The sequence below is a fragment of the Colobus angolensis genome, unplaced genomic scaffold (assembly GCF_000951035.1).
Source record: "Colobus angolensis palliatus isolate OR3802 unplaced genomic scaffold, Cang.pa_1.0 Scaffold62, whole genome shotgun sequence".
NCBI classification, from domain to species: domain Eukaryota; kingdom Metazoa; phylum Chordata; class Mammalia; order Primates; family Cercopithecidae; genus Colobus; species Colobus angolensis.
This window is the reverse complement of record NW_012119821.1, coordinates 74,933-88,462: the sequence shown is the minus strand read 5'-3', so window position 1 is coordinate 88,462 and position 13,530 is coordinate 74,933. Positions and strand designations below refer to the sequence as shown.

At 40.8% G+C, this 13,530-nt stretch overlaps 1 protein-coding gene across 1 annotated transcript in view; it reads left to right on the top strand.

The window, feature by feature from the left end:
* REEP5 (receptor accessory protein 5) overlaps positions 1-13,530 on the top strand; it is a 46,423-nt gene that overhangs the window by 12,694 nt on the left and 20,199 nt on the right. Inside the window, exon 3 of the mRNA XM_011963632.1 lies at positions 7,587-7,725. Within this exon, the coding sequence (XP_011819022.1) occupies positions 7,587-7,725 (139 nt within the window). The remainder of the gene's footprint in view (positions 1-7,586; positions 7,726-13,530) is intronic.

Sequence of the window (13,530 nt, the reverse complement as noted above, 5' to 3'; positions counted from 1 at the left end):
CCCATGTACCCACCACACCTACACACACACAGCCTCCTCTATCAATTGAAATTGAGCAGAAGATACAAAGATTCCCCGTGTACCCACCACACCTACACACACACAGCCTCCTCTGTCATCAGCGTCCTCTACCAGAGGGCTATGTTTTTGTCTTTGTTTATTTGAGACGGAGTCTTGTTCTGTCGCCCGGGCTGGAGTGCAGTGGTGCGGTCTCCGCTCACTGCAACCTCCACCTCCCGGGTTCAAGCAATTCTCCTGCCTCAGCCTCCTGAGTAGCTGGGACTACAGGCGTGCACCACTATGCCTGGCTGATTTTTGTATTTTTAGTAGAGGGGGGTTTCACCATATTGGCCAGTCTGGTCTTGAACTCCTGACCTCAAGCGATCCACCCACCTTGGCCTCCCAAAGTGGGATTGGGCTGGGATTACAGGCATGAGCCATTATGCCTTGGCTGGGATTACAGGCGTGAGGCATCATGCCTGGTTAGAGTGGTGGTTTTTATAATTGGTGAACATCCATTGACACATCATTGTCACTAACGTCCTTAGAGGATGCACAGTTTACTTGTGTCATGGGTCAGGGAATATCTTAGGTTTTCTGAATGATGACACTTAATTTGGGAAGGAGAGAATATTGGTAACCAGCCCAGAATCATCTCTGCTCAACCCTGTTTTCTTCACATCTTAATGCTATTCTTTGGCCATCCTTGGTTCTTGCCTTTGCTTTTAGAAAATAGCAGCCAAGGTGTGAACAAGTAGATGGGCCAGCAAGGGTAGAGTGAACTGGTACCAGTTACTGGGGCCCAGTGGACTGGATGAGGGATGGCCAGTGAGTTGTGTTCATATATGTACCAGTCCAATGCCAATGTAAAGAATTTCTGCCATTCTACCATTGCAGAGTGGGCCTAAAAAATGTTTTCAGCCATATTCAAATTTCTTCCCACTACCTGCAAACATGAATCTGGGGATTTCAGCTAACTTCTTACTACCTGTAGCATATGGGATTTGCAGTAGGGTATAATTAAAATTGATGGGTAACTCTAATCTCCTTTTAGCCTTATTAACAATATAAACCCTCTAACAGCTACTTAGCCAAAGAAACTAGAGTCTTCTTATCTCTCTCTTTTCTTTTTAATCTCTTATCTCCCTGTAATCCCAGCACTTTGGGAGGCGGAGGTGGGCGGATCATGAGGTCAGGAGATTGAGACCATCCTGGCTAACACGGTGAAACCCCGTCTCTACTAAAAATACAAAAAATTAGCTGGGACTGGTGGCAGGCGCCTGTAGTCCCAGCTACTTGGGTGGCTGAGGCAGGAGAATAGCGTGAACCCAGGAGGCAGAGCTTGCAGTGAGTCGAGATTGCACCACTGCACTCCAGCCTGGGCAACAGAATGAGACTCTGTCTGAAAAAAAAAAAAAATTAGCTGTTTTCTCAAAGATAAATTAAATGACTATATCTGGTGTTCACTTTAGTGTTTATTTTTAACAAAGCCTTACAGAGAGAACTAGTCTCATAGGAGAAAATCATTATAGAAAGTCTGATGCTCAGCCGGGTGCGGTGGCTCACGCTTGCAATCTTAGCATTTTGGGAGGCCAAGGTGGGTGGATCACCTGAGGTCAGGAGTTCGAGACCAACCTGGCCAATATGGTGAAACCCGGTCTCTACTGAAAATACAAAAAAATTAACTGGGCGTGGTGGCAGGTGCCTGTAATCCCAGCTACTCAGGAGGCTGAGGCAGGACAGTTGCTTGAACCGGGGAGGCCAAGGTTGCAGTGAGCTGAGATCGTGCCACTGCACTCCAGCCTGGGCCACGAGAGCGAGACTCCATCAAAACACAACAAAACAAAACAAAAAAAGTCAATGCTCATTCTTTTCCAAATGGAAATCTCCCCCGTCCCCTTCTTTTTTCCACCAATATTATTAGTACATACTCATTGCAAAGACTTTAAGTAAAAATCTGTTAATCAGGACTAACTTTACACAATTTGAAATGTACTGCATATCTTTCTGGATATCATTCTTGGTCTGTAAACATACAAAAACATATCTTTTTTTAAACAAAAAATTAGAATTCACTTTTTACACTCAACACTGTATCTTGGACATCTTTCCCTGTCAATACCCTTTCTAAAGGCTTCAGAATATTTCATTGTATGGATATGCCAGAATGTAAACCGTCTATTGCCCTTTACATACACATGCTCTGTAACCTTTTAGTTTAATAAGTTAAAATTCATTTGAATATACCTCCTTTCTCTTTAAATTTCATTTTATTTATATAAAATGTAGAATCTGAACTAGTTCATCTCTGAGATGTCTTCCAGCTCCACACATGGTGATTCCTAATTCTGCTCAATTAATTTTAGAGCTGCCAGCTGCTCCCACAGTTTTGCCAACCATCCTCTGCACTGTAGTCGTGCCTCTGCTGCTCACCCAGCCCTGGCTTCTCTTGATATCTGCTTTGGGGAAGCAAAATGCTGCCCCAGAACATGGCTCAGGAGAGAGAATAAGGAAGCCACAACACCGGGCCTAGGTGGCCAGGCTTTAGAACAGTGGTGAGGATACGACAGTAAGGTGTGCAGAGAGCAGTAAGACTGCGGTGTCTGTCCACAGAAGCTGTATGTGGGTGTATCTTCTGGGAGTTAGTTCTGAGCCCAGGATCAGTGTGACTGCCAGAGGATGAGGCAGTACTAGAGAGAGAGGAGGAGCCTGTAAAAGAGTGGACCAGGCCTGTGGAGAGAGTGGTAGGAATTGTTGCCTGTTGCCATGGGGTCATTCCAGAACTCCTCTAGGGGTTAGCTAGAGGTGAAAGGAACTGTGCAGGCTGAAGTTCCAGCTAGACAGATACAGGGCTTTTAGATGCAGTTCTTGAAATCTTAGTGAACAGTTTTATTTCAGTGTTGTTATCTTGAATCCTTTTACAGATTTCAGAATATTCAGATGAGGGTTCTAGATCATATTAGAGTTGACTTATTCTAATTTTAGTAGAGACATTATTCAGTTTGCCTTCTATGTCCAACTTTTCTTCTCTTTTGGCCTCTCACTCATTACTGGAAAGAGACAACCTGTCCTCGAGCTACAGCTGATTATACCCAAACTGGCCATTTGGATTTCCTTTCTTAGAACAAGTAGGGCAGGTGCTGTGAAGACTGGAACTTTGAGCTGGTTTCCAAACACAGTTCTGCATTACGATCACCTGCACAGCCTTGTAAGAGCAGCTGAATCACTAGGTCTGAAGAAGGACCCAGGCATGTATATTTTTAATAAGTTCTGTAGACAGACGTGGATGATCATCTCAGTCTGGGGCCAGTGGACTAGGGACACCAACTCAAAACACTGTCCTGTTCACTTTTGATAGTTCCCCGTCGCAAACCTAGGCGAGTAGGGGGGACGGTAGATGGACCTCCAGGGGTCTGGACATTGAGACTATGACCATTCCTGCTTTTTTTCTGCTCTGTGACCAATTTAACCTTTCTCTGGGGTCCCCTCCAAAAGTAAGATTATGAACTCCTATTGTATGTATATTAATTCAATAAATACTAAATGCCTACTTTGTACCAGACATTTTGCTAAGCGCTATCCAGCTTGCCACTGAATTGTTCTCTTAATTAGTAAGACAGCATAGGATAGTGAACAAAGCACAGGCTTTGGAGTTAGTTTTAGGTGTAAGACCAATCCTGGCTATTTGTAGCTGGGTGCCCTGCACGTATTGTTTCTCTTCACTAAGCCTCGGTTTCTTCCGCTCAAATACAGGAACAATACCTATCCTACATGGCTATTATGAAGGCTAAATTCAATAATTATTAGGTTTCTACCCCTCCATTCTATGGCTTGGCCATTTTGGCTAGACTACAAGGGATCTAATAGCATAGACCATATCTTATGGTTTCATGAATCCTCTATGTTGCCTAAATTGCTACCTCTTGATTCTGCTGATACCAAGTTGGAATATGATTCATATTTGTATAAGGCAGTAGAGTGTTTGTTGGAGAATCACTTGTGTCTACTGAACTTGGACAAGGAAGTCTATTCAGAAGGTATATAAGTAACCTGGGCATGGTGGCTCATGCCTGTAATCCTAGTACTTTGGGAGGCTGAGGCAGGAGGATCACTTGAGCCCATGAGTTTGAGACCAGCCTGGGGAATGAGGCAAAACCCTGTCTCTATAAAAAAGTACAAAAGTTAGCCAGGCATGATGGTGTGCACCTGTAGTCCCAGCTACTGGAGAGGCTGAGGTGGGAGGATCACTTGAGTCCAGGAGGTTGAGGCCACAGTGAGCTGTGATCATGCCACTACACTCCAGCCTGCATGACAGAGCAAGACCCTGTCTCAATCAATCAATATTTTAAAGAAGAAGATATATAACTAGCATTCAGAAAACCTCAGTGTTTCTTTTTGTTTTTTGTTTTTTTTGAGACCGAGTCTTGCTCTGTCGCCCAGGCTGGAGTGCAGTGGTGGAATCTCGGCTCACTGCAACCTCCACCTCCCAGATTCAAGCGAGTCTCTTGCCTCTGACTCCCAAGCAGCTGGGATTATAGGCATGTGCCACCACGCCTGGCTAATTTTTGTATTTTTAGTAGAGATGGGGTTTCACCATGTTGGCCAGGCTGGTCTTGAACTCCTGACCTCAGGTGATCCGCCTACCTCGGCCTCCCAAAGTGCTGGTACTACAGGCTTGAGCCATCGTGCCCATCCAAAAACCTCCGTTTTAAGCTTTTTTCTTCTCTCACCATGATTGCATGGGGCACTTCACTTTTTTGAACCTCAGGTTCTTGAGTGAGCTTGACCATCTCTTCCCTTTTTTCTTGTTTTGATTAGTTTGTGATTGTTGTGACACATAAAGACATTTTTAAAATTGAACACTGTGCTATTTTAAATTAAAACAATAATTAAATGCTTCAATAATATGAGAAGATCTATTTTTAAAATCTCTTTAGCTTAATAGACTTGGTGGTCTTTTCCTGGCTTCTTTCATATGACTTGGTTTTCTGCAAAGTTGGGATCAATGTATGTATTCAATTTGGAGTTCTTTTATTTCTACTTTTCAATGTTACTATATAGTATTTTACTATATTAATATGGGGACTTTAGAATTCATATTGTAGATATGAATTTAAAAAAAACTTTTTTCCTAAAAGAGCTGAACCGTTAGGCTTCCTGTTTTTCAGTCTGTGCAACTTGACTAACATTTGAAAACTAATGAAATAGAATGGAATTTAAAATATCAGAATGGTTTCAGGAAACATCTATTTCAGTTTATATTTTTATGTGAAGATGTGTGTTTACTGGATCATGATGTAAAATGTATGCTTACCGAGGGTTGTGGCCAAAAGAATTTAAAAGCCACTGGATTAATAACGACAGTCCAATCACATTTTGAGGTTTTCACGTCATATTCTAGAAAAGACTGTTTAATTCCCATGTATGTCCCGAGAGTTGCTTCTTTTGGAAGTACAGAGTTAGGTATTTTAGTTGTAGAATGCTTTGGTTCACAAAACTAAGATCTTAAGTGAAATGTAACTATGTATCTCCTCTGCCCAAAAAGACTGTTTAATTCCCATGTATGTCCCGAGAGTTGCTTCTTTTGGAAGTACAGAGTTAGGTATTTTAGTTGTAGAATGCTTTGGTTCACAAAACTAAGATCTTAAGTGAAATGTAACTATGTATCTCCTCTGCCCAGAATGAAGTTATGGGAAACAAATTTTTATTTATACTAATAACTAAATAAATCCAATTAAATTTGGATAAGCCATACTATACCAAATGAAACACAGTGGGGGAAGAAATGTTACATATAAAGGATATACTGTGTTCTTTGGTTAACATGCTTGCCTACACTTTTCCTTTGGCCTTCTATTACATTAGCCAGCTTCTATCTGAAGGAAGCTAAAAAAATGTAGACTTTGTGCATACATTACAAGCCATTTTTTAATAATCAGATCTCTTAAATTCATTTTATATGATTCTTTGAAAAATTTGAGGCTGGGTGTGCGAGCCACCAAACTGCACTTTGGGAGGCCGAGGCAGGAGGACTGCTTGAGTCCAGAAGTTCAAGACCAGCCTGGGCAACACAGTGAGACCTTGTCTCTACTAAAAATTTAGAAAGTAGCCATGTGTGGTGGTGTGCACCTGTAGTCCAAGCTGCTTGGGAGGCTGAAGTGAGGGGAATGACATAAGCCCAGAAGTTTGAGGTTGCAGTGAGCTGTGATTGTGTAACTGCACTCCAGCCTGTGCAAAGAGACCCTGTCTCAAAAAAATAAAAATTTTGCCTAGTCTTGAAGTTCAAAGCAACATTCACCTTATTACTTGTGCCTCTCTATGTCTTCCTCATTAGTAATAATCTCATTGAGCTATATTTTTTCCCCTTTTGGTTATTTTCTAAAACTCACACACATAGCTGCTTCTAATTAACTGTAGAAGGGCTTTCTTAGTGAGTGGCTGAGCATGGTTTAGCAGCCTGTGTCTTTGGGGAGCTGATTTTATGGAGTAGCCAATGTATTTTGTTTTTTGAAAATTTTTTATTTCAATAGGTTTTTGGGTAACAGGTGGCATTTGGTTACATGGATAAGTCTTTTAGTTCAATTTCTGAGATTTCGGTGCACCCATCAACCAAGCAGGGTATACTGTACCCAATGTGTAGTCTTTCCTCCCTCACTGCCCCCACCCTTTCCTGTGAGTCCCCAAAGTCCACTGTCTCATTCTTATGCCTTTGCATCCTCATAGCTTAGCTCCCTGCCAATGTATTTTCAGTAGTTAACCTGTTTCACAGGCTAAACAAGATTCAGAGTTCTTTTATTTTACTGTTTCAGTCCAGCTCAGTTATGATAAATACAGATCTGTTAGGATAAGAAATTGTGGAGCTTCAGGTTTAGAATAATGAGATTCCTAGGACTGAAGGAAATTTCTGTGATTTAGAAGAGAAAATTACTTTAAATTTATTTCCATCCATTTGCAGAATGAATTTTAAGCAATAGTTAGGGTTGGGAAAGTCCTGTTATGAACTGAGGAGAGGAGGAAAGTCTATAGCCTGTGGATCAGATAAAGACATTCTGAACTAAACAGACACCATGATGTTTGTTTTCACCCATTTACTATAAAATATGCTGTGGATTTGGGCGTGCCTAACCTATGCTCCAGATGTTGCTTTATGGGAAATTCCTGTTCACCCATGATATATTTCAATTATTAAAAGTACATAAGAACCTGGTAATCATGAGGGAATTCTTCCTGATATAGCCCTGGTGGCAGGACCCAGCTTGGGAGTGGAAATTGCTCTAGCTCCCAGTCACTAGTGTATATTCTAGGATTTGCGGGGAGTCTTTAGCAGGGTGGAGATCCAGGGCAGGGACAGCTGGTGCTGGTTTCTCTGGTGACCAGGAGACTAGAAACAAGTGGTTATAATGGCTTGTCCTGATACCTACATTGCTTCCAGTCTTTAAGCTATACTCTTGCATCTGGTGACACAGTGCCTACATGCACCTAAGTTCCTCAGTGGTATCGGAGGACAGGTTATCAAAGGGTGTTTGAAAATGTTTCATTGCTATCTTACCAAATGATGATATACTTTCTTTTGTACTGCCTTTCAGAATTAAAGCTATAGAGAGTCCCAACAAAGAAGATGATACCCAGTGGCTGACCTACTGGGTAGTGTATGGTGTGTTCAGCATTGCTGAATTCTTCTCTGATATCTTCCTGTCATGGTTCCCCTTCTACTACATGCTGAAGGTATGTTGGTTCTCCCTACCACTAAAATTCCATCTCAGGACCTGTATAGAAGAAGTAGGAATAAATGCTTGAATGTTGTACATCTGTGGCTCTGTCTTAGATTATAAACAAGAAGACAGGCCTGGGCAACAGAGCGAGACCCCTGTCTCCAAAAAAAAAATGCTCAAGCAAGCCACTTGTCTCAGCCTCCCGAGTAGCTGGGACTATAGGCACGTGCCACTGCACCTGGCTACTCTTTTAAACAATTTTATCTAAAGAAATTTAGATATAGGAAATTAAGTTTAGGAAGCTCCATCACCCCAACCACCATCACAAATGGTAGTATCTTGAGTTTTAGTTCTGGGTAATTATGGATATATATTTCTTTTTCTTTGGTCTTAGCTTTTTTTTTTTTTCTTTTTTCTTCTTTTGAGATGGAGTCTTGCTCAGTTGCCCAGGCTAGAGTGCAGTGGCACGATCTTGGCTTACTGCAACCTCCGCCTCCTGGGTTCAAGCAATTCTCCTGCCTCAGCCTCCTGAGTAGCTGGGACTACAGGCGTGCACCACTATGCCTGGCTGATTTTTGTATTTTTAGTAGAGGGGGGTTTCACTTTTTAATCTATTTGTACTTCTTCCTGGGAAATTTCTCAATCTGACCTCCTTTTTGTTTTTTTTTTCTGAGATGGAGTCTTGCTCTGTTGCCCAGGCTGGAGTGCAGTGGTACAATCTCTGCTCACTGCAACCTCTGCCTCCTGGGTTCAAGTGATTGTCCTGCCTCAGCCTCCCGAGTAGCTGGGATTACAGGCATGTGCCACCGTGCCTGGCCAATTTTTGTATTTTTTTTGGTAAAGATAGAGTTTCACTATATTGGCCAGGGTGCTCTCGAACTCCTGACCTTTTAAGCAATCCACCCACCTCGGCCTCCCAATGTGCTGGGATTATAGGTGTGAGCCATTGTGCCTGGATTCAATCTGACCATCTAGTTTTCAACCGTATTCCATGATTATATCATAACCATTCTGTTATTCCTGCCATGTATTGTGTTCTTCATTTCAGCTGTTATATTGTTCACACCTAATGTTTTTGCTTGGCTCTTTTCTGTTTTCTTGTTCTTGTTTCATATTGCTAATATTTTCTCATTTCTTTTAGTATGGTTAACGCTCCCCAGTTTAAAATTCTTGGTCCGCAGTTCTAATATTTTTGCTCCTGATCAAAACCTGTAGTTGATTGTGTTGTTTTTGTTTTGAAACATACTCTTGGCAGAGTGTAGCAGCTCATGCCTGCAATCCTAGCACTTTGGGAGACTGAGGCAGGCAGATTGCCTGAGCTCAGGAGTTCAAGACCAGCCTGGGCAACACAGTGAAACCCTGTCTCTACTAAAATACGGACAAAATTAGCTGGGTGTGGTAGAGTGCACCTGTAGTCCCAGCTACTCAGGAGGCCGAGGCAGGAGAACTGCCTGAATCTGCGACGCAGAGGTTGCAGTGAGATGAGATCATGCTGCTGCACTCCGGCCTGGGCGACAGAGCCAGACTCCATCTCTGAAAAAAAAAAGAAATATACTCTTAAAATATCTTTTTATTTTGGCCTACAAACTCCTTTTCATCTGAGTATCAGCTATCCCATCAGGCACTGGAACGGAGGGCCCCAGTCTGTGCTAGTGCTTAAGTTCTGGGTAGGGGGTGGATGAGTCCTAGCAGTGGGGGGCTTCAGGCACACAGGAACCATAGTTAACCACTCCTCACCCACAGAAAAGCCCCTGAGGTCAAAGCTTCACCGTACCGCCCTCCTCTACCCCAGCAAAGCAGCATCAGAAGGAAGTGATCCTGGGCTATAGTTCACAGCTCTAGAGGTTGGAGCAGGAGGGGTAGGGAAGTAACTGCCCTTAATTAGTGTCCACCTGTTTTCCTGAGTGACTTGCAAAGACAGGACTTTTATGCCGAAACGTCTGTTTTAGAAAAAAGTAGAGGACAATATTTTTTAACTTTGAGATACAGAAGCAAGACAAACTACAAACGTTTCAAAGAAAAAGATTTGATAAATTGAACTAAATAAAATTTCTAAAAATTAAATTTCTATGACAGTGGGCAGCATAAACAAAGTTAAAATAATGATGGACTAGGAAGATAGATTTACAACATTTACACCAAATAAGGAATATCCAGAATACATAACAATTTCTATAAGTAAAAAGAAAAAGAAAAATGGGAAAAGAAAGTATTTCATGGAAGAGAAAAAATATGAATGGCCAGTAAACAGCTCAGCAGTGATCTGGGAAGTGTGAATTAAAATAGTAAAATCTCATATTTTGTTCATTAAACTGGCAGATATTTTAAAGATTGAAGATTGAAGATCTAGGATTGGTGAATGGATAGGGAAACAGACAGGTAGTGGTACAGGCTGAACATCTGAAATCTGAAATCCTAAATGCTTTAAAACCCCAAACTTTTTGAGTGCTCACATGATGATAAAGAAAATGCTCATTGGAGCATTTAGATTTTAGAGTTTCTGATTTGGTATGCTCAGTTGGTATAATATACATATTCCAAAATCTGAATAAATGTGAAACCCGAAACACTTTTAGTCCCAAGCATTTCAGATAAGGGATACCTAATAGGGTAGTGGTATAAATTGGAATAATCGTTTTAAGGGATCTTTTAACAATTTCTTGTTGAATTGAAAAATGATATTCTTAACAATTCTAAGGAAATAGTCACTGTGCATTAAAGAGCTGCACAAAGATATTCATGGCAGCATTTTTTGTTGTAAACTGTATATAATATGAACTGCATAATGTAAACATTATAAACTGAAATGTTCATCAGCAGGTAAATGGTTAATTGAATTAATGGTATATCCATATAGTTAAATGGAATGAAATAGATCCGTATGTATAGACCCAGAAATTTTTGCTAATTTAGCAGTTATGAAAAGTTATAGAGGACAGGTGTGCTAGCTTTTGCCTGTAATCCCAGCATACTCAGAGGCCAAGGCAGGAGGACTGCTTGAGGCCAGGAGTTTGACACCAGCCTGGGCAACATGGTGAGACCCTGTCTCCACACACACAAATTTAAAAACTAGTCAGGCTCCCAGATCACAGCATGTTGACCAAAAAAAAAAAAAAAAGAAAAAGCCAGGTGTGGTGGTGCACGCCTGTGGTCCCATCTACTCAGGAGGCTGAGGTGGGAGGATGCTTCGAGCCCAGGAGTTCAAGGCCACAGTAAGCTGTGATGACACCACTGCACTCTAACCTGGGTGACAGAGACCCTGTCTCGAAAAAGAAAAAAGTAATAGAACGTTAAATACAGTAGTACACACCATTTATGCTTAAAAAAGAAAGAAGACAAGACACTATAGTGAGTGTCATGTCTTTTAAAGTTTAAAAAATTAAATAAAAACATGCTCAGTATAGATTCTGTTATATTTTTGAATGACTTCACCACAGAATGCCTTGTAAGGCAATTAAGAATTTTCCTTTCAAAACTGATGGAAGAAAATAGAAATTGGTCTGTGGAAAGAGTTGATTTCAAAGATTGGATTTTTTTGTTTTGGTTTTTTTTTTAATTATTCGAAGTCATTTAACATTCCTAAAAATATTCTTGTAATCTTCAATTTGGACATGACATAATTTAAACTTCAGATAATTTTAAAGCCCTTAATAAGATCCATCTAATGGTAGGGACTTCACAGTTCAGTCTAGTGGAAATAAACTGGCTTTTGCTTTGGGCCCACTTGTTTGTAGCAGTGAACAATATCTTGTCAGCAGAACTACTTGCAGTATTACCTGACTTCAAATTTCCAAAATGTGAGTAAGCTTGACTTCTAGCCTACTCCTAATCACCTCTGCTAATGGAGTCCACAGAGGTAGAGAGAAGATCCAACTGAATCATTTATACATGGTTTTGAAGTTCATTTAAAATACTGCTTTGCAGCAAATTTTCTTCCCTAATGGTAAAATGAATGTGTATCCATTAGTCGTCTCCAGCTGCATGGCATCATAGTGTTCATGAAAGTGAATTTATTGCATACATTCCAAATAGATAATATACTTGAAAGGATTAAAAATTCATGATGCTGTCAATCAAAATGCTTTCTTCCTACATTAGTGGCATATTCTGAATGACTTCGTAAACAGACTGAGAAGAGGCCTCTGCATTGCAGAGTCTGTCGGAGAAGGTTCAGGAGAGGATTGAATTTTAAGGACTAGAATCCATCTTACCTGTGCTGTTACAATCGCATGCTGACTGGAAATGTGGAAAAGAGAAGTAAGGACATGGGATTCGTTTTTGTTTTCTGCGACGGAGTCTCACTCTGTCACCCAGGCTGGAGTGCAGTGGCACCATCTGGGCTCACTGCAACCACTGCCTCTTCAGTCCTAGCGATACTCCTGCCAGAGCCTCCAAGTAGCTGGGATTACAGGTGCACACCACCACACACAGCTAATGTTTGTATTTTTAGTAGAGGTGGGGTTTCACCGTGTTTGCCAGGCTGGTCTCAAACTCCTGACTGCAAGTGATCTGCCCGACTTTGTAATCCCAAAATGCTGGGATTACAGGCATGATCCACTGCTCCCGGCCCAAGTACGTGTTTAATATTTTATTTTTTGCAGAGTTAATATTGTTGGCTTTATTTTTATTTTTCTAAAGCAGCTTATAAGATTGGAGGAAAATAAAAAAAAAAGGAGCCAATGGCCAGGCATCAAAGCTTCGTTGAGAAGATAATGATGTACTTGGATGATGTACTTAGGTAGAAATTGGATCATGCATGTTCTGAGCTTTGCTTTGACATCTGGCCTTGAGCAAGAGGATTTAAAAATAAATTTAAAAGCTGTTTTTTCTTGATTATGAAATTTATATATGCTCATTCCTTTATTCAGCAGATATTTATTTAGAACCTCCATGTGTCAGATTCTGTTCTACATCTGGGAGATACTTTGGTGAATAAAACAAAGTCCTTGTTGTCCTACTGTTTACATTTGTGTGTGTGTGTGTGTGTGTGTGTGTGTGTTGGGATGTGTTTTACGTAGGGAGGAAAGTAACATTTGTAATCCTACATCTTAGTCTTCCCATTTTTTAAAATGTGCAAATATATTGGTCTATGTGTATAAATACAAACAGAACTCTGTGTGTATATATGTGTGTGTGTATATATGTATTGCTGTCTTAAACATATGTGTGGTTGAGATCACATATGATATATAATTGTCTTGCTTTTTTCAATTAACACAGTATTATAAGTATTTTCTCATGTTACTTAGTATTCTTTGACAAGCTGTCTAATCTATTATTGATAATTTCCCCATTCCCAATTGAAAGACATTTAGGACATTTGTCATGTGATTATACATAACGCTGCAATTAATATCTTTGTATTCTATGTTTACCTTCATTTAAATCCTTTTCTAGATTTATTTTTTTATATATATTTTTTGAGATGCAGTCTTGCTTTGTCGACCAGACTGGAGTGCAGTGGCGTGATCTCGGCTCACTGCAACCTCTGTTTCCCAGGTTCAGGCAATTCTCCTGTCTCTGCCTCCCGAGTAGCTAGGACTACAGGCGTGCACAACCACACCCGGCTAATTTTTGTATTTTTAGTAGAGACGGGGTTCACCATATTGGCCAGGCTGCTCTCAAACTCGTGACCTCGTGATCTCCCTGCCTCAGCCTCCTAAAGTGTTGAGATTACAGGTGTGAGCCACCAGGCCCGACGAGATTTATTTTTAGAACAAGGTTGAGTAAACTCTGGCAGGATTAGGTCCTGACCTGAATTGTCACCTGTGCTATTTCACCCATTGACAGAGAATACAACATTTTTTCTTTTCTTTTC